The sequence below is a fragment of the Candoia aspera genome, chromosome 2 (assembly GCF_035149785.1).
Source record: "Candoia aspera isolate rCanAsp1 chromosome 2, rCanAsp1.hap2, whole genome shotgun sequence".
Classification (NCBI taxonomy): Eukaryota; Metazoa; Chordata; class Lepidosauria; order Squamata; family Boidae; genus Candoia; species Candoia aspera.
In genome coordinates, this window is record NC_086154.1 from 144,084,302 (window position 1) to 144,109,473 (window position 25,172).

Consider the following 25,172-nt stretch of genomic DNA (forward strand, 5'->3'; position numbering starts at 1 on the left):
GGGTTGTGGACGGTTGAAGTATGTCTGGCCGTGGAAAAGGTGGCAAGGGCTTGGGAAAAGGAGGCGCCAAACGGCACCGCAAAGTATTGCGGGATAACATCCAAGGCATTACGAAGCCTGCAATTCGCCGTTTAGCTCGTCGTGGCGGGGTGAAGCGTATCTCCGGCTTGATCTACGAGGAGACTCGCGGGGTGCTCAAGGTCTTTCTGGAAAACGTCATCCGGGATGCCGTGACTTACACCGAGCACGCCAAGAGAAAGACTGTGACCGCCATGGATGTGGTGTACGCTTTGAAGCGCCAAGGCCGCACTCTCTACGGATTTGGTGGTTAAATACTACGGCTGCGAATTGATCAAAATAATCAAAAGGCCCTTTTAAGGGCCACCCACTTTTTCATAAAAAAGCTGAGTTTCTATGAGTACTCCATCGCTATGGTTTACTATGGAGCTTACATGGAAAGCTACTCGTCCAATAACCTTAGGATTTTTAGATTTGCCGTTTTTTTGTAAATGCGAAGTGAGGGTTAAAACTAGTGCATCCCAGGTAGAAATGGGGTTGCGTTGGTTGAAGTAAACTGCTCAAAGAGGCGGGGGCTGTAAAGACCAAAAACCAAACCTGCTTAGAGAGTCGTTAGGAGACCAGGAAGAATCAGCTTTCGAGTTTTCATTTTTTTATCACATTCATTTTTTTTATCATTAAAATATTTTCCGGTTCCGTTGGTAACCTCAGAGTTGGATGCAATCGTTAACAGACCAACCTAGCAGGTTCGTAGGGATAAAGGAATTTTGATGGGCTTCCTAAGAGGCACAACCAGATAATGCGATACGTCCTATCAAACAATGGTTCTTTCTCCACCGCCAGCAACTACGAAGGCGTATTTCCCAGCCCTCTTTGTATCAACTCCTTTGTTTGCTCAATTGTGATGTAATATCGGTAGCCAATAAGAAACTGAGGGCTGCCGGCGAGTAATTTGGTCGCTCAAATGCGGAGCTCGGTGGATTCTGTAGTTCCCAGGCAGCGCGGTCTTTCCCAAAAGCTTGCTTTAGGAGCGGGGACAAGAAAGCGGTGGCCCGTTCTTGGATTCCAGGTCAGAGTGTTGTCCTTGCCCCTTGTGAGAAGACAGCAGTAATACCAAACTGACTGTTTCTCTCCCAAGCTTACTATTTTTCTCCTAATATTTTTCCTTCTCTTTACTTCAAAATCCGTATCGTTCACCTGCTCTCGAGCCATTAAGGCTGTTTTTTCGCACTGTTTGGGGAACGTGTGTTACTACATTCTGGGTTGTAGATTTATCGGGGTCTTCATGTTTTGGGATTATTTTCCTGCCGAGGAAAGGCTAGAAAGCGACAGACTCCTCACCAACCCTAGGATTATTTTATTGTGAACCGCCCAGGGTCCCCCGTGTGGGGGAGATGGGCGGTGATAAAAATTTAAATAAAATAAATATGCAGGAGGTCTTTACTTGGGTGGACAGAGGCTGAATACGGTGCGAGATCTTGGGTTTTCCATCTCTTTGAGACTAATTATTCACCTAGGTGGAGTTACATTTGTATGATGACCAGGAAGCAAGAGTAAATAATGGCATATGGAACAAATAAATGGTTCAGCATTGAGAAAAGAGTATACCAACTGTGGCAACTTTAAGATGTGTGGATGTCACCTCCCAGAATTCCCCAGCCAACCCAAAGCAAATAGGGAAGAAGTTAAAATGGTAGCAGACTGTATTTTCCATGGCCCCAAAATTCACAGGGATGACTGAGGCCATGAACTAAAGAGATGTCTGCTATTTGGGAGAACTATTGCATTCAGTAAAGGGCTGCTTTTGTTTCTGCAGTCTGTGCAGTATTAAGACTGAAGCATTTAGTCAAGGGTACTGAAGGAAATCCACTAGGAGGTCTGCTATAGGATTACCAGATTACTGTATGCTCTTCCCTGATGCACACACATGACACTGAAACCACCATTGCTTTTTTTCCATTGCTTCCCCCCCAATTAACATAAAATCTTTCTGGACACCAGCTTTCAAATGGATGTGGATTCAGCAGAAGTGAAGAGACCAACCGGACGACAAGGGTGGCAACCTGATTTGCAGTCTCCTGATTAAACAAATATACCAATCATAATGGATTTACTTAGTTATGAGATTAAATCATAAATGCACATGTAAGAATAATGTCCCTGTTTGGAAAACAGACAGGCCACAGCTGCTGGTATTACCACCAAGTCCTTTTAATAGCGTTGCTGTGGGTCACATGACCAGGCGCAGTGGTTAGAATGGAGTGATGAGCAGCATTCTGAGCCACTGCCCGGCCACTTCTCCCATAGAGACGAATAGGGATTTTTTTTCCTTTGAAGTTCCCAATCTGATCTGGCCCATTTTCAACTCTCATCTTTCTTTTGTTGGCTTCCCCCGCCCCCTCCTGCAAATTTGGCTCCACTCTTTTCTGTTTGTGGAGAGTTAGCCTGCTGTCAGACGGATGGATGAACAGAGCCCTGAGATGTTTTACAAAATTTATTTCCAATGTGCTTTTTGCTTTGGGCAAAAAGTAGAGTTTAGCTTAGAGATGCAACTGGATACAACCGTCTCATCCTGGATTGTGCTGTGGATTTAAGCTCCAACTAGCGTAGGCTGCCTAGTTTCCTGAGGCAGTGGGACAAGGAAGAGGAAGAAGAGCAGCAGGGACCTAGAGCTGTCTTCTGGGGTTACCCAATGGAGGTGCAAGAAAAAGGAGCAGGAATAGCAGCCCCTTCCAGGTATAGCAGAGAAGCCAGCAAGGGAGTTACAATGAAGAAAAAGTTGGGCTGTAGCTGCTAAAGGTGCCTTCTTGGTTCCTTGGACTAGAGTGCAGTATTCAAATGCAGGAGCTGCCACCTAGTGGCCCAGGAGGAGAAGGCTTCATGTGTGACAGCAACAGGTCTACCCTCTTTTGCTGCTGTAGTGGAATGTCTGCCGGTCTGAGTGCCCACAGTGAATGGAGCTCTGCTCTCCTGGAGACAATCCACAGAAACCTGGAGCTTGCCCTGTAATGGTGATGCAGTTAGCCCCATCCTAGAAGGCACATGACCCGCAGACATACATTCATGCACTCACAGACCAAAATTCCTAGAGTTGGTTAATATTTTGATTAGGGCCAACCAGAATGACACAAAAACGTGTGTAGGCTTTCAAGCACTCCAGAACCCTTTCCAGATGAGGTAGGGCAAAAAGCAAGGATAGTTTCTTCCTCACTGTCTGCTTTTTTGTAGCTTTTTTTTCTTCCAAAAGAGTTCTAGAGAACCCAAAACAGCACCTTCTGCACTGTTTTGGTAGTCCTGTTAAAGGTAATCTAAATGGCCACCTCCCCATTCCAAAAATAAGTCAAACAGACATGTTTGTCATCCTTGCATCTCTACTTTGTTTCTGTATGAAAGGTCGGAATGATGGAGAGTTGCTCATACTAAAATCGGCAATGTCACGTTTGGAATGGAATCACCTCTGCTCATAACAGCTATCTCAACAAATCACATGGGTCTGGGAGAAGAGCAGCATTTGTAAGCCATCTCAAGAACATCATTCATGATTTTCCTTATATCCATAAAGATCACCAGGGAGGAATAAGAATCAAGTGAACAGGCAGTAGAGTGAAGGACTTTGCACATTTCCAACGGCTTTTGTACAAGCTAGACTCTAGGCCAGAGGCAGTGGGCACCATGCAACTCCCTTGCCTACGTACAAAGCAAAAAACTCGACAACACAAAGCTGAACTACAGAATTTCAGCCTTGTGTCATTCAGTGATTTTGCCACATAGCCAAAAGGCTACCTGTGGCCAGTTGGAAAGCTGAGCTGGGGGACCTAACCTGAAACAATATTGCCCACCCTACGCTGGCCACTAAAAGTAGGTATGCCAAGCAATTTTTTCCAGATTCAGAGTGACAAATCAGCTCCTATTTGTAATAATACTCATTTGTATGATTTGTAATTTTCTTTTGGCTAAGTAAAAAAGGCAGGACAGACAATTGTTGAGGGTCTAAACCTGGTAAAGAGACCACAGAGGAAACTTGTGGATGCTGGTCCAGAGCTTCCAATCAAGGCATTTCATAGCTTTTACTTTCCTATTTGTGTTAAAAGCTGCATTTGGAAGTAACATCATGATTTGCCATTGCAAGAATATGCCTTGATGAATCTTGGGCTTCTGCTCTTCCCAGTGTTTGTGCCCACAGGGCAGGACATTTGGACCTTCTGGTTTTGCTGTGGAATCAACCTGCTAGTCCTGAAGAACTTGCTTGATCTGCCACCTCCCATCACCCTGACCCCACACTACATGATCACCAGAACCTACTATGCTTAAAACAAGAGTGAGTTTGTCCCTAGTAAAATCTCTCATGCACATAAATGGATCTGGTTATTCCTTGTAGTTTAGCCAGACAGTTGAGGGATGAGGATACCGTCAAGGCCATTCTCCACTTGGTCTCAGGTAGGTGTGATCTGGCGCCGAAAACACCTACATGTAATGCATTTGAGGAAGCTTGTGCTGAAGTAGAAAAGTCTGGTGAAACGGAAAAGCAGGTTGTAATAGGTGCTGATGGACAATTCACCTGAGGTGTCAGCATACTTCAGGGCTACCAATGGTGTGTACAGGGGGTTTGTCTGGGTCCGGAATGGTGGGTGTTCTTTGGCGATGACACTCACAACAGCCTGTTGAAAGGCAAGGTGGAAAGAGATTGGTGGATTGATATATTTTTAAAAGTATTCATCCTAATCATTTCTCTTCCACTTTATCATTAAAACAGTCCCCCAGTGGAGCTGACTCCCTCTCATGGACATCCTTTCTTCTGCTTCCTCCTTGCTGTTAGAGACATGGTTCCTGAAGCGTGAGATTGACTTACAATTCATTCCTTCTTTTTTGAGCATCAGAAAGCCATAGCTCAAGGGTAGAGCATATTGCATTACACCCAGGTCAGTCCCTTGAATTTCCAGTTAAAAAGGTCTTAGGTTAATAGGACTAGGAAAGATACCCTTTGGCTGAGCCCTTGGAGAGCCTGAGCCAATCAAAACAGGCGAGAAAGCAGGTGAGACGTAACAAGAGTCTTGTTAGGTCATTCAGGAACACCAGGCAAAATGCTTGATTAAAGCAGAGGCAGCTTGCTGTTTGCTCACTTGCTGCAGCTACTCATGGAATACTAGATGCATAACAGGGTAGGCAGATGAGAGTGGGAAGGGAGGCGCAGCTGCCAGTACTGATCACTGGAAGAGGATGGATTCTGCTTTGTGTGATGACAACAGAACATGGTAAGCAAGATCCATCTGGAAGAGATGTAGAAGAGCCTTCCCTCTGTAGGCCCCTTACATCATTTGTGAGACTGCTCCTACCTTAGCCACAGACTCAGGGGACTGGCCCAGGGTGGTGAATATTTCATGTGAGGCTGGTAGGTAGATCTCCTTGAAGTAGTGCACAGTGGTAGCATCAGCTCCCGGGAACTGAGAGTGGGCCACTTCCTCCATCAGCTTCATCTCAAACTCGGTGTTAATAGGGCCAGGTTCTACCAGAGAGATGCTGTGCAGGAAAAAGAGAAACAGTCAGCATTTGGACCCTGAGGCCATCACATCAGAATTGGCCAATATGTTATTTTCACAGATGGACCAGCCCTTTCCCCTGCCCCCACCCCCACCTCCAGGTCTCCCATAAAAGGCCTATTTTCTTTGTGGGCTTCCAAAGCTTTTAATACGTATAAGAATTATATATCCAGAGCATCTATCCCATTCTTCCTCTTATCAATCTAGATAACCTCTTCAATGAGGCTTTTCACTGTTACATCTTTTTCACAGAACACACTTGGATCATTCTATCCCATCTTGTTGCAGTTATTGCCAGTGCTGCAAATTGGGCCAGGAAACACTGAAAACCTGTAGACCTCTTTTATGAACAGACATACAGAGGCTCCAATGAGTCTTTTAATTATTCTTAATTCATCAGTGAAGCATACTAATGGACTTCTGAGGAATAAATGGGCATGGAATTTTTGGTGAATGTCTATGAAACAACACTTTTTGGACAAATTGATAGATCCTGTTTTGTTCTGAGACAGACTCAAGGACTCACCCCTACCCCCCAACCCCATGGAATCAATTTTTCTCACTTTGAATATTTTCTTAAATCTGTGCTCTTTTAGAAGGACTTTTCTCAGGAGGGATCAAGGGAGTTGTCTCCAGATAATGCCCTGTTATCTTGAGTATACATTGCAGGGATTTGGATTAAATTCATCACATGTTCAAGCTCCAGCAGACTTGTCTTGGGAATCTTGATAAACTTTTGTATCAGAGTTGCAAGTTGGAAGAAGGAACTACAGGTGATTAACTACAGGTTAATCTAGCAGCCCCTGATTCCTGATGGCTTGAGTGGGCTTGATGCTGGCAGGCCAATATGACACCAGATTTGCAAAGCTGCTGGTTTTTGGATGCCTAGGGCCTTGCCTGCCCTTCCAGACTGCCACTCACTTGCCCTATTCTTTCAGCTCCCTAACCTGCTTGCTTCTGAAGTTCCTGCTTGCCTGACATGAACGGTGTCCTGGTGAGCTTTGATCAAAGGTGGGGCTGTCATGAAAGTAGTTCCTGACTCTTCAGCTGTGCCTGCTTTTGGCCCACATAATTAGCCATTGCTGTCTAGTGGTTTGTTCATGGCTTCCAGTTTTGGCTTGTTAGGCTGGAAACGAGCCTGTGGTCTGTCCCAGACCAGACATCATGTTAAATTCAGGAAGGAGAGCCCAATTTTCTTAGTGGTTCTGGTTGGCTGGAGGAATCAAATGGGCTTTATTTAACAACAGTGCACCAGGATATGGCTCATTCATACTAAGCCAGAATTCTGAATAATTCCAGGTTGATGGGATATCTGATTATGGCCAATATCTAGTACGAATTAAATTATTGCAGCTACGATTACAAGCATCTGTAGGATTGTACAACCATCCCCCAACCCACTGACTTCCAGATGTGCTGGACTACAACAACTATTACCCCCAACTAGCACAGCCATCAACTACTAGCTCAATATATAAGGTTTAACTCTCCCTTTGCTTTGTTTTAGCGAGTTTGTGCCAGAAATATATATACTTCCTTGGGAGGGTTGTTTTTCCTTTCCTCCTTCACACACTGATAAAGTTTTGAAAGTCAAATTTAGAACATGGAATTATAATAATAGTAATTACGATTAATGTTTTCTCAGCTTTATTTTCTTGCCAGCTGCAACATGCTTAACCCAGAATGACTCCCTTTGATTCATAACAATACTCATGCCAACTCTTGTACTTTACTGCATCTTTGCCAATTCTTCCAGCTTTGGCTTTGGATGTGAACAAGAAATATGGTGACTCTGAATTTAATTAAAACAGATTTTTTGTTTTTAAATGATTAACAAATGTTGGCTTGCAACAGCAGTGCAAAATTTGTATTTCATACCAAAAGCATCCAGCAAGGTCTTGTTTCAAATGCACATCGCGAATACTACCATGATTTACAATGCAGATGTCAAATCCACCAGATTTTGGGGAATGATAATTCATGGGTTTTGGGATCCATGGAGCCATTTCCACATCTAATGTTTACTTGCAAGATTGTATGTACGATGTATACATCACCTTGTCTTGTGAGCGGGTTGGATTTTGCTAGCTTTAGCCATGTCAGTTTTCTCTACCTTTGTTCTCTTCAGACATGATAGGACTGCAAATCCCAGAATTCCTAGCTAACATGGCCAAAGGCAAGGAATTCTGGGAACTGCAACTCATCTGCAGAGCAAGAAATATGGAACGCAGCCTAAAATTACCATTTGTCTTCAAGATGCTTTATCTAGAGCTGTCTTTCAAAAATGTTTGGTGTAAAGGAATTTAGAGCTGACCTTGGGGAATAAATGAGTGAGCTATTGAGGGAGTCTTGCAGAAAAGATTGCACAGTAGTGAGAAAGGGAACCATGAGAAAGAAACTCAAAATAATCCCACCTTTTGTTTAGTATAAAATGGGGCAGAGGGAAACTTGAACAGGCTTTCAAGATTTTGTTACACTGCTTTACTACAGTGGAAACCAGCTGCGTGTAGTGGTTAAAGTTACCAGGCTGGAAACCAAGAGATTGTGAGTTCTAGTCCTGCCTTAGGCACAAAGCCATCTGGGTGACCTTGGGTGCCTCACTCCCTCTCAGCTCTAGGAAGCAGGCAGAGGCAAAGCACTTCTGAGAATGTTACCAAGAAAACTGCAGAGTCTTGTTGCCAGGAGTCAAGTATGACTTAAAGGCACCAAAACAAAACAAAGCACACCTTACTACAGTAAAACGCTTTCCTGGAATTCTTGCCATGCCTATTTCTTGACCTCACCTACCTTGAAGGGTTGACAGCTGGATACTATGGCGTGTCCGTTATATGGAGGCTGTATCGCTACTTGGAGCTGTCCATTAGAAGCAATAGACCCAGGGGTGCCCATGAGGGCGGGGTTAAAAATGTTAAGATGGCAATCACAATTGGGCAATCAAAGCCCTGTTTCTTTTTCATGTGCATTGTGCTGTAAAAAGGGGTGGGACTTCAGTTGCATGGTCCTGGCTCCCATCTCAGTAAGATACCCTTCCCCCGCCCCCGGGCCTTGTTAGAGCCTCACACTGTGTATCCCTGGCATGGGCTCAGAGTTAGAGGAGTTCTTAAATGATCCAATGTCTTTAGCCAGGGAGAAAAAGGATTTTCCACAGCTGCAAAACCCTCGATTATGATATTTTGCTGAATGGCAAAGGCTTTTATAAAAAAGTAAGACAGTCTATTTACAATGTCTTGCTTGTTAGGTTATTGATCATGTTTTGTGCTGTTTAGAAGGTACTAAGTGCTAGCATGTTTTGTGCTGCCATTTTTATAGACTGGATTTTAATCTCACCACTTAAGGCTGTTTAATTATCAATTACATATTATTGGTTGAATAGCCTGTTAGCTCCCTTGGCCTATTTTTTAAGAAATATGTTCTGTGCTAGAAATATCAGACATGAAATGACAGCATCAGAGTTGGTACTGGGGTATCAGTAGCACTCATTCAAAAGTTTTATTTGTTGTTGCTAATGCAGCCAGTCAGGAACACAGAATACTTTAATGTCTGATGGCCCAGAATAGGAGAACCTTCTTATCCTTTGCTAATGCTTGAGACAGGTAAAAATAAAGGTGAGGGTCCAACTGGTCTTGTGCAAGGTTGCTAGTGTGTGCACCTATGTTTATGCTAAGCAACAAAGCACCCATGTCATTTCTTGATGATGCCCAAAAAACCTCAAAACATTTTTTAAAAAAAAAACAACTTTCAGAAGAGCACCTCTTCTTGAAATATTTCCCTCTTATCACAAGAGATCTCAACAGTTTTCCCTGATTTTTCCTTTTTCCTCCATTAGTATTTTTGCGCTATTTCTGCTGAGCCTGAAAATGTTGCTGAGCATGAACAGATGAGCTCAGATGCACATGAGGATAAATAGCATGCAGTTGCCCTTCCGATTTTTGCTTTAAGGTAATGTAAGCACCTGGAGCTTCAGCAAAGGATCATTACCTTGTCATGGTGCTGGAGCTTGAGCACCTCAGTGATGCCATGAGCTAAACCGTGAAGGGCCACCCAAGACGGGAAGGACATGACAGAGAGGTCAGACTAAATGCAATCCCTGGGGAAGGTAATGGCAACCCACCCCAGTATTCTTGCCGTGAAAACTAAATGGATCAGTACAACCAGAGATATGTCAGTATACCATCGGAAGATGAGACCCCCAGGTCGGAAGATGATCAAAATGCTACTGGGGAGGAACAGAGGATGAGTTCAACTAGCCCCAGACGTGATGACGCAGCTAGCTCAAAGCCGAAAGGACGGCTAGCGGCCGACGGTGCTGGTGGTGAACGGCGAATCCGATGTTCTAAGGATCAACACACCATTGGAACCTGGAATGTAAGATCTATGAGCCAGGGCAAATTGGATGTGGTTATTGGTGAGATGTCAAGATTAAAGATGGACATTTTGGGCATCAGTGAACTGAAATGGACTGGAATGGGCCACTTCACATCAAATGACCACCAGATCTACTACTGTGGACAAGAGGACCACAGAAGAAATGGAGTAGCCTTCATAATTAATAGTAAAGTGGCTAAAGCAGTGCTTGGATACAATCCAAAAAACGATAGAATGATCTCAATTCGAATTCGGGGCAAGCCATCTAACATCACAGTGATCCAAATATACGCCCCAACCACAGATGCTGAAGAAGCTGAAGTAGAGCAGTTCTATGCAGCACCTACTGGACAACACGCCTAAAAGAGATGTTATTTTCATCACAGGAGACTGGAATGCTAAGGTGGGCAGTAAAATGACACCTGGAATTACAGGTAAGCATGACCTGGGAGAACAAAACGAAGCAGGACATAGGCGGATAGAATTTTGCCAAGACAATTCACTCTGCATAACAAACACTCTCTTCCAACAACCTAAGAGATGGCTTTATACATGGACTTCCCGAGATGGACAACATTGAAATCAGATTGACTACATTCTTTGCAGCCAAAGGTGGCGGACATCTATACAGTTGGTAAAAACAAGACCTGGAGCTGACTGTAGTTCAGATCACGAACTTCTTCTTGCACAATTTAGGATCAGACTAAAGAGATTAGGGAAGACCTACAGATCAGCTAGATATGAGCTCACTAATATTCCTAAAGAATATGCAGTGGAGGTGAAGAATCGATTTAAGGGACTGAACTTAGTAGATAGGACCCCGGAAGAACTCTGGACAGAAGTTCGCAACATTGTTCAGGAGGCGGCAACAAAATACATCCCAAAGAAAGAGAAAACCAAGAAGGCAAAATGGCTGTCTGCTGAGACACTAGAAGTAGCCCAAGAAAGAAGGAAAGCAAAAGGCAACAGCGATAGGGGGAGATATGCCCAATTAAATGCAGAATTCCAGAGGTTAGCTAGAAGAGATAAATTATTTTTAAACAAGCAATGCGCGGAAGTGGAAGAAGACAATAGAATAGGAAGGACAAGAGACCTCTTCCAGAAAATTAGAAACATCGGAGGTAAATTCCAGGCCAAAATGGGTATGATCAAAAACGAAGATGGCAAGGACCTAACAGAAGAAGAAGAGATCAAGAAAAGGTGGCAAGAATATACAGAACACCTGTATAGGAAGGATAACAATATCGGGGATAGCTTTGATGGTGTGGTCAGTGAGCTAGAGCCAGACATCCTGAAGAGTGAGGTTGAATGGGCCTTAAGAAGCATTGCTAATAACAAGGCAGCAGGAGACGACGGCATCCCAGCTGAACTGTTCAAAATCTTGCAAGATGATGCTGTCAAGGTAATGCATGCTATATGCCAGCAAATTTGGAAAACACAAGAATGGCCATCAGATTGGAAAAAATCAACTTATATCCCCATACCAAAAAAGGGAAACACTAAAGAATGTTTAAACTATCGAACAGTGGCACTCATTTCACATGCCAGTAAGATAATGCTCAAGATCCTGCAAAGTAGACTTCAGCAATTCATGGAGCGAGAATTGCCAGATGTACAAGCTGGGTTTAGAAAAGGCAGAGGAACTAGGGACCAAATTGCCAATATCCGCTGGATAATGGAAAAAGTCAGGGAGTTTCAGAAAAACATCTATTTCTGTTTTATTGACTATTCTAAAGCCTTTGACTGTGTGGACCGTAACAAATTGTGGCAAGTTCTTAGCGGTATGGGGATACCAAGTCATCTTGTATGCCTCCTGAAGAATCTGTATAACAACCAGGTAGCAACAGTAAGAACAGACCACGGAACAACGGACTGGTTTAAGATTGGGAAAGGAGTACGGCAGGGCTGTATACTCTCACCCCACCTATTCAACTTGTACGCAGAACACATCATGCGACATGCTGGGCTTGAGGAATCCAAGGCTGGAGTTAAAATCGCTGGAAGAAACATTAACAATCTCAGATATGCAGATGATACCACTTTGATGGCTGAAAGTGAAGAGGAACTGAGGGGCCTTATGATGAAGGTGAAAGAAGAAAGTGCAAAAACTGGCTTGCAGCTAAACCTCAAAAAACCATGATTATGGCAACCAGCTTGATTGATAACTGGCAAATAGAGGGAGAAAATGTAGAAGCAGTGAAAAACTTTGTATTTCTAGGTGCAAAGATTACTGCAGATGCTGACTGCAGTCAGGAAATCAGAAGACGCTTAATCCTTGGGAGAAGAGCAATGACAAATCTCGATAAAATAGTTAAGAGCAGAGACATCACACTGACAACAAAGGTCTGCATAGTTAAAGCAATGGTGTTCCCCGTAGTAACATATGGCTGCGAGAGCTGGACCATAAGGAAGCCTGAGAGAAGGAAGATAGATGCTTTGGAACTGTGGTGTTGGAGGGAAATTCTGAGAGTGCCTTGGACTGCAAGAAGATCAAACTGGTCCATACTCCAGGAAATAAAGCCAGACTGCTCACTTGAGGGAATTATATTAAAGGCAAAACTGAAATACTTTGGCCACATAATGAGAAGACAGGACACCCTGGAGAAGATGCTGATGCTAGGGAGAGTGGAAGGCAAAAGGAAGAGGGGCAGACCAAGGGCAAGGTGGATGGATGATATTCTAGAGGTGATGGATTCGTCCCTGGGGGAGCTGGGGGTGTTGACGACTGACAGGAAGCCCTGGCGTGGGCTGGTCCATGAAGTCACGAAGAGTCGGAAGCGACTAAACGAATAAACAACAACCAGTACCTGGAGACTGGTTCTGATACAGCCTGTCATTATATTGCCTCTTCTCCCAACATGCTGCCCACATGTTGTACAAGGGTCTTCCACCTGGTATTTAGAACACAAAATAAAACAAAAGAGGACCCCTTCCTTGGACTCTGAGCCCAAGGTCACTTCCCCTCTCAGTTCTGTTTATATGGCGAACCCTATCTCGGTTCAGAAGGTGTTGAGTAGTGTCCATCACTGCACCTGGGAGCACCAAGGGAGTCTAAAGCAGTGTTTCTCAACCTTGGGAACTTTAAGATGTGTGGACTTCAACTCCCAGAATTTCCTGTGCTGGCTGGGGAATTCTGGGAGTTGAAGTCCACACATCTTAAAGTTCCCAAGGTTGAGAAACACTGCTCTAGGAGGATAGAACCTGACTGCCCTATGCAACTCTGCCCTCCAGGATCTTGCTGACACCCCCTTTTCCCTACTCCCAGCTTCTACTACTTTTGGTTGCCACCTCGCTCTGCCTAGTGACTGAGTTGGCTCTGTTTGTAAGTTTGGGTCATTTTCTCATTCACTCACAAGATTTTGAATTTGAGGAGCTGCACAGCAAGGCTTTCACAGAAACCCTCTATGGCAAACTTGGAGGCAGCGTAGACATCATTGAAAGGGATACCTGGCAAGAAAGCAGAAGGGATATAAGTTTTTGTAGTTTGTTCCATCTATTCTTATATTCTTCACTTAGCCTAGGGGTCCTTCATTGTTTTAGATAAGTGGACAGATCTGGACTTCCATTTCCATTCAATGTGATTAGTTCATTTCTATGGAAGGAAATTAGAGGGCTGAAGTCCAATATTTCAAAACAGGGGAAGGCTGATGCTGTTAACAAGAATTTGGCACTCAAATAAAAAATTGAAGAGTCACTGAATGGTTGGGCCAGGATTTCTCAAACAGGGTTCTGTGGAACCCTTGGGTTCTGCAAGAAGAGTCACTAGGGGTTCCCTGGGAGATCACAATTTATTTTAAAAAATATTTCAAATTTGGGCAACTCCACATTAAAGAGGTAAGTTTCATTTTTTATTTTTAGTTTAAGAACACTATTAAGGCATATATACAGGCCTACCCATGAAATGACTGTAACAATTTTGTAGCCTCTGGCCTATACTTGAGCCAGAATGTGCAGGGGTTCCCCGAGGCCTGAAAAATATTTCAAGGGTTCCTCCAGGGTCAAAAGGTTGAGAAAGGGTGGGCTGGGCACTGAGGTCCTGAAGTGAGAGGTACACATTATAGCTTATATAAAACAGGTATTTTGTAGTGAGAGACAGAAAGAGACTCATAGTCAAGTAAAGCCAGAATTGTGTTACTATCTTGGCAAATGCAGAGCCTTATTTGCCAAGATCAGATGAGCTGCAAATGTGAAAATTGGAGTTGTTCAGAATATTTTTAATGATGTCCTTGAAAGTTAATCTCAGTGATATCTCAGTCTTGTGATGTGAGGAATATGATCTTGCAAGAGACCATGAGATCTTTTTTGCCATAAGAACTAGGGCACTAGGCAAGGATTTATAGATGCATTGTTTGGATAAAGGAATCTCTGCTTCCTCTCCGGCCCCACCCCAATCCCCAGCCAGGAGTACTGTTCATACCTTGTAATCCCATGACACTGCTGATGACTACAATGTGTCCTTTCTGACGCTGCTTCATTGCAGGGAGCACAGCCTTGATCATGCGGATGGCACCAAAGAAGTTGGTCTCAAAGATGTGTTTCATGGCATCGATGCTGATGGACTCCAGAGGGCCAATGAGCCCCACACCAGCATTGTTCACTGAGAAACACAGGTTCCAGAGTTTACAACATTATCCTCTACTAATCCCCCTAGTTGTGCAGTTTCTTGCACTCCTGCAGCAATGTCCTCTGTGGAGACCACAATTTTATTTCTGCTTTGGGTTCTGCTGAGGATCCCTTTTTTTCCTCCTCCTTTCAAATGTTCATGCAACAGCTCTCATTACAGAAGTTATGAGGAATGGGCATGCCATTCCTATGAAGAAGTGGTTTTCCTCAGTTCAGATTAGGGTTGCCCTGGGACATTTTTGTAATCAAAGCTCACCTGCTTTGCCACTGAGGACTGGACACTCACAAGGGGAAGCAATGTGACTGCTACGTGGAAGCAACTCTGTGGTTGGGCTTAGCCAATGCAATAGAAGACTCTAGTTATCACAAGCATGGCCAAAGCACCAGGTCAGGACTGAAATACTCAGCCCTTTGAGGTAGATCTGTCATGAGCACCGGCGGCGAGCAGGAGGGGGCCCCTATCCAGGGGGGGAAACGCATGCGTAGTAGCGAGGAGTTGAGCAGCCATTCGAAGAAGAGACACAGAACAGACCCGCCTTGACTTTGGGGTTTATCTGTCTGGGTTTTCCCACGCTGCTTCAGTTTGTTAGGATTTTCTGTCTACTGTAGCAGTAATAAAACACTAGAGATCTATTCCTTGTCTCGACGTGGTTCCTGCTTGTTAGAACAAGATCAGGTCAAGAAACCACATTGCAGGGACTCCAGGAATGCTTCTTTATTGCTGTAGGGTATATTAACAGAATCTTGAAAATTCTCTCTGCCCCATTTTATACTAAACAAAATCAGAATGGGATTATTTTGAGTTTCTTTTGGACATGTCCTTCTATCACTGGACTGTGTAATCTCTTCTCTCCTTAACAGCTTGCTCCTTCCTCCCTTAATGGCTTTCTCATACCTTCCCCAAGGTCAGCTCTAAATGTGTTTACAAATGACACACCTAGAAAAATGGAAACAGAATTCTTCACTTGATGGGGTGAATCTTGATATCTCAGCGCCCGAACTGGGAATCTCTCAACTGAGGTTTTTTTCCCCACTTTTTCCCTCAAGCCATATTTCTACCTCATTTAAAAAAAGTAGCTCTGCTTTTAAATTATGTTCCTTTTAAAGAAATGAAAAATGTCAACCATGCAACACTGAATAAAAGACTAATTAAAAAATAAAGCAAGAATTGCCTAGACTTTCCCCCAAAGAGGGGAAACCTATTTCAGTTAATTTAGTAGGTAATTGAATGAGCTTTTTTTTTAAAAAAAAATGTTGCAAGTATTTCCTGTCTTTCCTCCAAGAGCTCAGGAAGGAACATACCAATTCTTCTTCCCTCCCTCAATTCATGACTGACTGAGTCTCTCCAGTCTTCAGTCTACTTATGTACCATACTGCCTCTACTACTTGGGGGAAGGCTTTTTGTAGAGAATCAAGTGTTTTAGGCCTTCCCAGTCCAGCACCCTGTAGATGCATTGGAGTACAATTTGCATTGGTCATGTTGGATGATGGGAGTTGCAGTCTGCATGTCTGAAAGGCATCAGATTACATAAAGTTGTTCAAATTTTTCTAAGCTTGATACCAATTCTGGGATTTTATTCTTTCCACCCCAACAAAATGTTACAGGATGTAATGGAGCTTGAGACTTGGTCTGGTCTGCCCATCATCTGCCCATGACTGATTTTTATCACGTCAATGTGTGGTTAGCGGCCCAGGGTCACATTCATGAGATGGGCGGCCATATAAACCAATTAAATGAATAAATGAATCAGCAAACAATAGCTCTCTGAAAACCGAATAGAACGGGGTGGGGTGGGGTGGGGTGGGGTGGGGGTGGGGGAGAAGTTGGCAAAAGAAAGATAATATTCAAAAATGAGCTGGATCAAGGTGGGGGCTGCAGATGAAAAAATCCAGGAAAACCATCCCTAGAGGAGATGTAGCTGGATGCTGATTTGGAATGTTGCTGATGCTCCATTCTAAGCCCCCTCCCTTCTCCACCCCAGAGTGGAACATAGGCAGCCCTCCCTGGGTTTCCCGGGGTGTATGCACACACCACCACACAGAAGCAACACAAGGGGAGTGCAGAAATGTACCCATGAAACTGCATTAAAGAGAAGGAGATACAAGTGCCTTCAACAGCCCCATGTGGTTAAGGGTTTGGAAAGAATTCCAGAACCCATGCTATGTTTTCCTTACCTTGTTTTATAAGGTGTTCTGTGAACTGCTTATGTGCAGTAATCTGGTTGGAGGGATGAGCATACTTTGGATCATATTTGCGTGCAATCTGCGTTGATATGGTGATATAAAATGTGGCTTTAATTCTGACACCGAAAGGCATTATTCCTAACAGTCAAATGGAAATACGCAGTGCTAGTAATTTAGGGCATGCATCTTATTTCAAGAGCTCACTCCCAGTGTGGAACTCAGTCGGAATTTGGCAATTTGTTTGTATGTATGCACGCAATAAAGTGTGCTTAGTGTATTTGGAAAGTTTGGAAAGTTAATGTTGTATTGGCCATAAATCATCACAATCTCTAAAAGCAGGTGAAGGGGAAAAAAAGATGTTTTGAAACATCTGTTTTAAAGTTATGGCAGGATTCCTCTGGACCCGCTGCTGCAGTGTTTCTCAACCTTGGCAACTTGAAGACGTGTGGACTTCAACTCCCAAATTCCAAGGTTGAGAAACACTGCTCTACTGTATATTGCACAGAGAGTAATATATGTGAAAGACTTGGAATATATTGTCAGAAATATTAACGATCTATGTTACCTAATGCCAGCTCCATCTCATCTTGGAGCCAAGAGGCTCGAGTGACCAAGAGGAAGCCTGGGAAGAGGCCGATTCTCAAGGACTGAAGGGGAAGACCAGAAGCAGGGGTCAGGCTTGGCCTTGGAGGAGGGGGGAAAGATGTTATTTCCACTTTGATACTCTCTGAACCCAAGCCCAGTAAGGAAAGCCCCAGGTCTTGGGCTTGAACTAGGATTATGAAAGACGGAAATGCAAAGCCCATCAATTAAAACATCTGGTGATGCTGTTTAGTTTGAAGGAATTTGGGGCAGAACCCAGCCCGGCTTTCCTTCCTTATGCGAACTGGTGTAATGCAGTGTAATACTTAGAGCAGCCTTTCTCTACCTGGTGATCTACAGATTGTAATTCTGATGATCAGTCAGTATAGTTGTGACACACTGTCACTCCTTCACACACACAGGAATATGGGAGCTGTAGCCCAGCTCCTCTGAAATTAGGGACTTGTGTACATCAAAATAATTTAGTATCAAGTACATTTCCCCTTAGCTTTGTGTCACAAATGTGAGCAACCAGCAGCCTATTTAGGAAACCTTTCCTCCAGAACACCTACCCAACACATCCAGCTGTTTCTCAGGAAGGCTGTTAATGCATTCAGCTACAGATTCCTCACTGCAGACATCAAGGCGCTGAATGCTGAGGGTCCGGTTGAGTGCGTCACCCGCTGCTGCCTCCAGCTTGTCCTTTTTGCGCAGGTCACGCATCGTGGCAATGACTAGAAGGAAGAATGGATGCAGAGCTGCTCATTCTGTGGATCGGGGAAGCGAGGCTGGACCATAACAAGTAGAGGATAGGAAACTTTTACGTGAGGAGGGCCAGAATTGATTTTTTAAGGTATCTAAATAACTTAAAGAAAGTAGTAACAGTAATGGTGATGGTGGTGGTGGTGATGATGCAACAATTATCCCAGTGTCCTTGCATGTATTAGCCATTGCACTGGAAACCTGGAACAGGCTTATCTTTTACTTGAAAACGTGTATGGAATGCAGCTTCAATAATTTTCTTAGATCTCCACAGTCTTACAGTCTTAACTTTAAAGAAGTTGATTGAGATTGTCTACCTACCTGGATGCATGCATTACAAATTACACTGCCCTGGTATCTGGAAGTGCAAAAGGGAGTTTCAATGCAATCATTACAAATAACGATCTATCTCAGTAAGTCACACCTCCTCAATACTTTCCTGGGGTGATGGCAGCCAAGAACTGGAAGCTACAAGGAGCAGAAAGACTGGGATGCTGGCATTTAGGGAGCCCTCCCAGACAGTCTGTGGCAGCAGCCCAAAGTCCTGAAGAGCTGCTCAAAAAAGGGGAATGCTGGCTGTTGGCCAGGGTGCAAGAGGGTAATTGAGGATTCATGCTTTGTAAGCTGCTTAAGGGTCATAATGCTAAATCCCTCTGGGTCTAATCTCCTCTTTGAGGGTGAACTCTGTACATGTGTGTGTGTGGTTATGGGCAGAGGAGAGAAAGAGGGCAGGGAGACATAATTTGTTGTCAAGAGAATGAACGATAAAAGGATCCATCCATCCTTCCTTCTCTTTCTCTAGATTTTTTATATAAATATATCTGCATGCCCTCTTTTGAAACAACAATCTCATATGGGCTAGACCCTCCCAAGTCCAGATGGGAGATTCCACAGAAGGTTGTGGAGAATGACAGGGCTAAGATCCTGTGGGACTTCCAGATCCAGACAGGCAGGTACTGGCCAATCAACCGGACATCATGGTAATAGACAAGGACCAGAAGACAGCAGTAGTGATAGATGTAGCAGTGCCAAGTGACAGCAACATCAGAAAGAAGGAGTATGAGAAGCTGGCAAAGTACCAGGGCCTGAAGGAGGAACGAGAGAGGATGTGGAAAGCGAAGGCCAAAGTGGTCCCAGTGGTGGTAGGGGCACCTGGGGCTGTGACTCCCAAGCTGGGAGGGTGACTCCAACAGATCCCAGGAGCAACATCAGAGCTCTGTGTCCAGAAGAGTGCAGTGCTAGGAACAGCTAAGATACTGTGCAGAACCCTATCATTTTCAGACTCCATTGTTAAAAAAAAAAAGTTTAGCTTCTAGTTCTCACGATTGAAGAGAAATGACTCTAAATGTTACGACAGTCTTTTTTCTACTGTCTTTGCTCTGACATTACCTTTAACTTTCCTTATTCATGCACCCGACCAATAACTTGCCTCTTCAATATCGCATTAAGCCCCCCACCTTCTCATTACAAAAGAGGCTAACATCTCCTCCCATATAATTAAATAGAGCAGAAATGGATTATCTGGTAGGGGAATTTAAATGAAAAAAAAAAAAGCTTAAAGGGAAATTCTAAATTCCTCTGGCAATGGCATTTGTGTTTATGTGAGGGCTTCACAAGGTTGCTCAGCTTTGGGAAGCAAGCCCAGAAATGAGTTATATATGTGCAATGTGCATGTATCATGTGCTGACTCGGCATAATGCCATTACTGTAACATCCCTTGTGTGTATACCATAGGGGTATAAGCTGTGAAAATTACTTGCTAAGCATCCTTAATAAAGACATATACAACAATTACAGAGCATTAATTTGTCAATGGCTACTTCCTGATCACAAAACAGCACTTCCGTGAAATATCTGAGACATTTGTCCATGTGGCATGTATTTCTGTCCAGCATATTGTCTGCTGTTATGCATTCAACATTTCCATCACTGCACACCTTTCATGTTAGCATACAATGTAAGGATACAAATGTAGGTTCTCCAAGGAAACCTTGGTGTGTTAGGCTTATCTACCTCTGATGCCTATTGGACTCAGTGTGTCCCTGATCACCCAGTTACTTGTCAACAGCACAAGACATTTTGCTGAAATGCCACCTCCTTGGCAGACAGAGCAAGGGAGGCAGGATTGGAAGGTTGGGGGGTGGGGAGAGAATTGTTGGCATTGGGTGACATTCCTACCATTCCTGAGTCTCCTGGCATTCAAGCCTGGGTACACAAACAGCCTTTGGAGACATTCTGCATCCACACCCAGCCAATTTGTTGAGCAAAGGGCAGTTAGTGCGACAGTTATGGAGACAGGGAAAAGAATGGGGAAATGAAGAGGATGCAGTACATGAAGCTGGAGACCCAACAGCACACAAAATAGTCAAAAAGGGAAGTGTGTGAAAACAAGAAAGCAGACAAAATATAATATTGGAAGCCAAGTGGCCTCCTGACTTTGGGGTAACTTTGAGCAAAGAGGTCTCAGGCTGAGTTGACGAGGAAGAGCCAAAAGTTCACTGGACATGAAGGTGCCATGATGAGTGTTGGGGAACAGACCAGATGTCAGATAGAGCCCTGAGAAGAAAGTTGAGTTAACCCCACCTCTAGTTCTAGAATCCCTTCCTGAAAAGTCTTTCATCCACAATTTTCATCCCACACTTTTCTTCCTTTAACATCACCCCATCTAGAAAGACCAGAATGTCCCATCTGCTGAGTATCATGTCTCAGTTACCCCCACACCCTTCCAGATACCCTGATCTCACCATGAAATCGCCTTCCTGGATCCCGTGCTAGTTGCACAGCCATGCACAGTCCGATGCCTGAGGAGCAGCCAGTGATAAGCACGGTGCGTGGAGCTGCCTCGGCCATGGCTGAGCAGCAGTGAAGTGTGCCTGAAGGGATCAGGGTGGAAAGTAACAGAGCAACCCAGCATGTGATCCAGGGATCAGCGGAAGCCTTGAGAGGCTGACAAGGTGAGGCAGTGCCTAACTCCTACAGGGCAGATGGTTAACCCTCTAAACCTGGGTTGGCCATTCCCAAAGCTTCTCTACTTCTTCATCCCTCTCACCAGCTCTATCTTTGCTCAGCACTGGTAGGCCATGAATCCAGCCTACTCTAATGGATTAATAGCTGCCAAGCTGTGGGCTTTTTAAAAAATAGAGAAAAAAAATGAGAATGAATTATAGATTTTTGCCATTGTGTGAGCTGTTAATCATTACAACCACCCAACAGTCATCAGATTTCAACATTGCTTCAAGGTTAGTGTAATGGCCAAAACAATGATTAAAACAACGACAACAGAAAAGAACTTTCCAAGTCCCAATATATTCTGCCTAGAATTCAGTGGCTTTTAGCAGGCAGCTGTCTGTCAACCACACATTTCTCTCCATGTGCCATCTGGGGATAACAATACTGCTCTGTCTTACAGGGTATTTGTAAGGCTTTTTGCTTCATCCAGGAAATCTTGCATACACGGAAATTGCATTGGGATTCTGTAACAGGGTTGTGAATGCAAGCCTAGAAGATTGCCTATAATTAAATCAAATGTACAAAGGAGATGAAAGGGGAGATGAAAATTTGAACTGTCTGAACTTCTGGGGAACTGCTTGAAGCAAGTGCTACATTATAGCCAACTCCTAATTCATGTCCATGTTTGGTACCAAGTTCACTGGACCTCTATGTTAAATTGTGGGAAATGTTGGACCTGCCTCAGATTGCATCTCAGCCTTTGGAAATGTAGGGTGGCATGTCACTATTCTCCCTCTTTAAAATGAAATTAATCCTTGCGAGATCGTTGTACGAGTCTACAACTTGTAGAGTGACACTCAGAAGAGACCTTCCAGCTCTGTGCTGCAAAAATCCAGATAACCACTAGGAGACAGCAAGTTAGAGTTTTCTGTTACATTGCTCCGTTGCCATATAGTAGTCATCTGGATTTTTGTACTCAGAGCAAGTAACTATAACCCGGGGGATAAATAATTTCTTTTTAGCCTCAATATTAACGAGCAGACTCAACAGAAACGGACCAAACTGACCAGTGACTCAAGCAGTTGTATTCACATTTTGAAGTGTTCTGATGTGGCTGCATTAATATTTTTAAGTGATCCTGTACAGAATGGCAGTGGAATGAAGGTGTATTTGAAGCAATGGAGATTCAAGCAACTGAGATTCTGTTGCAACTTGCAAAATATGAGGGATCCTGACAGGAGTGGTCAATATCTTTAGCCTTGTGACTTTTTGGAGGGGTGCAGGAGGCTATCTGGTAACCCTAGTGATGAGCCAGAGTCTAGCCATTTTATCCTTTTCAGCCATTTTAATACTTTGTATGGCCTTCTCCACCCCTTTTGAGAAAAGCTTGCACAGTAACAAGAAGTCATGTTGCAAATCATCTATCCAGCTAAAGTGTTGCTCTGGCATCTGAGTAAGGTAACTCTGCCTTGAATGGCTGACTGATTTACTGACTTGATTGATCTAAGTTTGCTTTTTGCTGCCTACGTGTTATATAGCAGATCTGAGAAATAAGAAACGTTTGTTAGGGAGACATCTGCTTGTTTCGTTAACCTCTAAGACCACATGATGCTTGCTTGAGATTTGATCGAGGGTTGCGCCCGCTTTGAGGAACAATCCCCAGGTGCCTATCCTGCACAGAATAAAGTTGTTCTTATCTCTACCCTTGGTGTGTGATTCATTGGGCTGTAGCACCCCAGGTATGAACCCAGCATTCCTGGGACACCACCAGGACATCCCCAGAAGGGCATGGCCAAAAACATTGATACTATTTTGGGGTGTCTTTTAAGGGCAGGAACAGGAGAAATGGCCTGAGACTGTACCACTGTAAGTTGATTATTTTACTGCCAAATTTGCCAGTTTGGTGCAGTAGTTAAGGCACCAGGCCAGAAACCAGGAGATGAGAGTTCTAGTCCTGGCTTAGGCACAAAGCCAGCTGGGTGACCTTGGGCCAGTCCCTCCCTCTCCACCCTGGGAAGGAGGCAAAAGCAAACCACTTCTGAAATCCTGCCAAGAAAACTGCAGGGGCTAGCCCAGGCAGTTGCCATGCATCAACACGGACTCAAAGCCACAACTTTACATCTTGGGGTGCCAGAAAGCCATATGCAGCCTATGGGTTCTGTTGTAACAAAAGTCTGAACAGTGTGGGTGAGAGTCATCTCAGCAATTCAGTATTGAAAAAGATCCCAGGGTCTGGGTGGAGGGTACTACTTGCTTCCCTGGGTAGAAGAGTTCCTTGCAGTTGCTTCTTGGTTTTCTCCGGCCAGTCTCCCAAACAGACATCCCCCCTTGTCTCCCCTTCCCACTCCGGTCTCCTTGTTCCAAAATGCCTTGTTGTTCTGATGAGCTAAAACCAATCCAAGTGTGTACTAACCTTTGCTGCTCGTTCAAAACTGGAGCCTCCCCAGGTCAGCGGTTTGGGATTCACCCTGCTCCCCTGTTTAGCTGACCTGACATTCCTAGCCAAACAGAAAAGAGATGCCAGAACCCCTACGTTCTGTCTTCCCCCATCATCCAGGGAAACTCAGAGAAACTCTAAACCTGGAAGGACCCACCATAAGCTGTAAGAAGCCATAAAGTCCAAGGCATGATCCTTGAACCGCAGAGAGAAATACTCTGGGTTTTCTCACACAGAGCTGCTTCCTGCTCCCAAAGGCTGCTCTGGACTTCCTTCTGGAGGTTTATGCAGGGCTGCTAGGATAGAAGTGAAGAAAAGTTTCAGTGCAAAAGCCAATTACAGCAGGGCAGTTCCAACCCAGAAATGAGAACAGGGAACCCAGGACTTGGCTATGCTTTTTTTGTGGCCTTGATCCAGGTCTTTGTGCTCCAGCTCCTTTTCAACTGGTCCAGGGGGACTTTAGGAAGGATAAACTTTTGAACCCCTCTTCTTCTTTCTTAGGATTTTTGTTTCCAGACTGGTGCCTCCCTAAATATCACCTAATCCCCTTGATGTGCATTTCTGTACTCGCATTTGTATAATTTTCTATCTTTAACCCTCTTCCTTTTTCTGCCAAATACTCTCTCACAGAAGGCAACAAGCTTTTACAGAGTCATCAAGAGCCCCGTCTCTTCTTTGGATGCCTATCTCATTTTTACCATTATTGTGAACCCTTTTCTCCTCCTTCGGTTCTGCCCAAATGTACTGCAAGTAAATCCAGCTCCCCCATCAGTAAAAGGGAGCTGAATTTGAACTGATGGGCCTACCCAGGCCAAAAGTCTGAGACCAAGCCCTATTTAAACCCACCACACAATGTTTAATTTAAAATTTATTGTACCCCATATGACTAATACTTTGTGCATTGCTTTATTTGCATTTTACCCTTAATTCTGTATTTTGGATTGGACTGTTATTCATACCTACTAAAATCCTCATTGTCTTTTGTATTTTAGGAATTCCCTAATATTTAAATACTGAATTCTGAATAACTTTGATTCTGGAGGCTTTATGTTGGGTCAATAATAAACACAATAATTGCAAGAGTTTGTTATATGTGGGTAACTGGATTTAATTCACCAAGAACTGACATTATCGAGAGATCCTTTGGTGGATATGCTTTACGAGGTGATCTAAAATTTTAGCCTAGTTCCTGCACATATCTGGCAACATGCACATTTATCCTCTCCCAAAGTTTTAACTATACTTTTTTCAAATGAATGCTACTTTGGCATACTCTTGATGAAGATGGTTAGATAATTATTTTGAAAACACACACACACACATTCTTTAAAAATCCACTGATTAAAAATCTGCTTGATTTAATATTTTGTTTTATTTTGCAGAGGTGGGTTCATACGCACATACAGATATGCACATACACCCAACAGTTCACTTAATGCATATATTTCTACTGGAACAGAAATGTAGCCCAACTATTCTTTTATTCCCTCTGACTATGGACTGAGAAAAGGATGATCAGATCTACAACTAGTCAGTACCTGAATTGGAGATGCCACCAATTGTGGAAGATATAAACAAATAAAATCAAAGGCTGCCTACTCATGTCAATATCATTGTACCACTTTATTATCCCCACCTCCACCCCAATTTTATTAATCAAATCCAGAAAACCCAGCCAATCTCCAAATTACCTCTAAATTTCTTTGGAGTGATTC

At 43.7% G+C, this 25,172-nt stretch overlaps 2 protein-coding genes across 2 annotated transcripts; one reads left to right on the forward strand and one right to left on the reverse strand.

Annotated features, from left to right (window-relative positions):
• LOC134490737 (histone H4) lies at window positions 1–421 on the forward strand. The gene has a single exon (XM_063293982.1). The coding sequence runs from the start codon at window positions 21–23 to the stop codon at window positions 330–332; it is 312 nt and encodes a 103-aa protein (XP_063150052.1). The 5' UTR covers window positions 1–20; the 3' UTR covers window positions 333–421.
• A 3,529-nt stretch (window positions 422–3,950) lies between these two features.
• On the reverse strand, window positions 3,951–20,921 carry RDH8 (retinol dehydrogenase 8). Its single transcript, XM_063296588.1, has 6 exons — window positions 20,816–20,921; window positions 17,882–18,043; window positions 14,338–14,517; window positions 13,274–13,367; window positions 5,352–5,535; window positions 3,951–4,676 (listed from the first exon to the last, which is right to left on the reverse strand). Exons 1-6 carry the CDS (start codon window positions 20,919–20,921, stop codon window positions 4,452–4,454), a joined length of 951 nt encoding a protein of 316 aa, XP_063152658.1. The 3' UTR covers window positions 3,951–4,451.
• Between the last annotated feature and the right edge of the window lie 4,251 nt (window positions 20,922–25,172).